The sequence below is a fragment of the Antrostomus carolinensis genome, unplaced genomic scaffold, assembly GCF_000700745.2.
Source record: "Antrostomus carolinensis isolate BGI_N321 unplaced genomic scaffold, ASM70074v2 scaffold12864, whole genome shotgun sequence".
In the NCBI taxonomy this organism is placed as follows: Eukaryota; Metazoa; Chordata; class Aves; order Caprimulgiformes; family Caprimulgidae; genus Antrostomus; species Antrostomus carolinensis.
The window spans coordinates 9,193-9,423 of NW_010311455.1; the positions used below are offsets into that span (position 1 = coordinate 9,193).

The 231-nt window shown below is 62.8% G+C and overlaps 1 protein-coding gene across 1 annotated transcript in view; it reads right to left on the reverse strand.

Moving 5' to 3' along the window:
- The window catches only part of LOC114818516 (vacuolar protein sorting-associated protein 37D), a 1,491-nt gene that overhangs the window by 777 nt on the left and 483 nt on the right, over nt 1–231 (reverse strand). Inside the window, 1 exon segment of the mRNA XM_029084687.1 lies at nt 153–205. Coding sequence (XP_028940520.1) covers nt 153–205 — 53 coding nt within the window.

Consider the following 231-nt stretch of genomic DNA (forward strand, 5'->3'; position numbering starts at 1 on the left):
TCTCCAGGTACGCTTCTGTGTTGGGAGGGGATGGGGCTGCCAACAAACCTCCCCCTGGATGCCAGGCTGCCGGGGTTGCAGGCTTTCCCATCCCCAAGCATCAGCTCCCCCCTCTCAAACTGAAATACCCCCAAACACATCCCTGGAGCCACCTGCACACCGAGGCCTGCATCCCACTGTGGCATCGGTCCCAGCCAAGGGCTGGCTGTGTCACAGGCAGCATCACCCCCC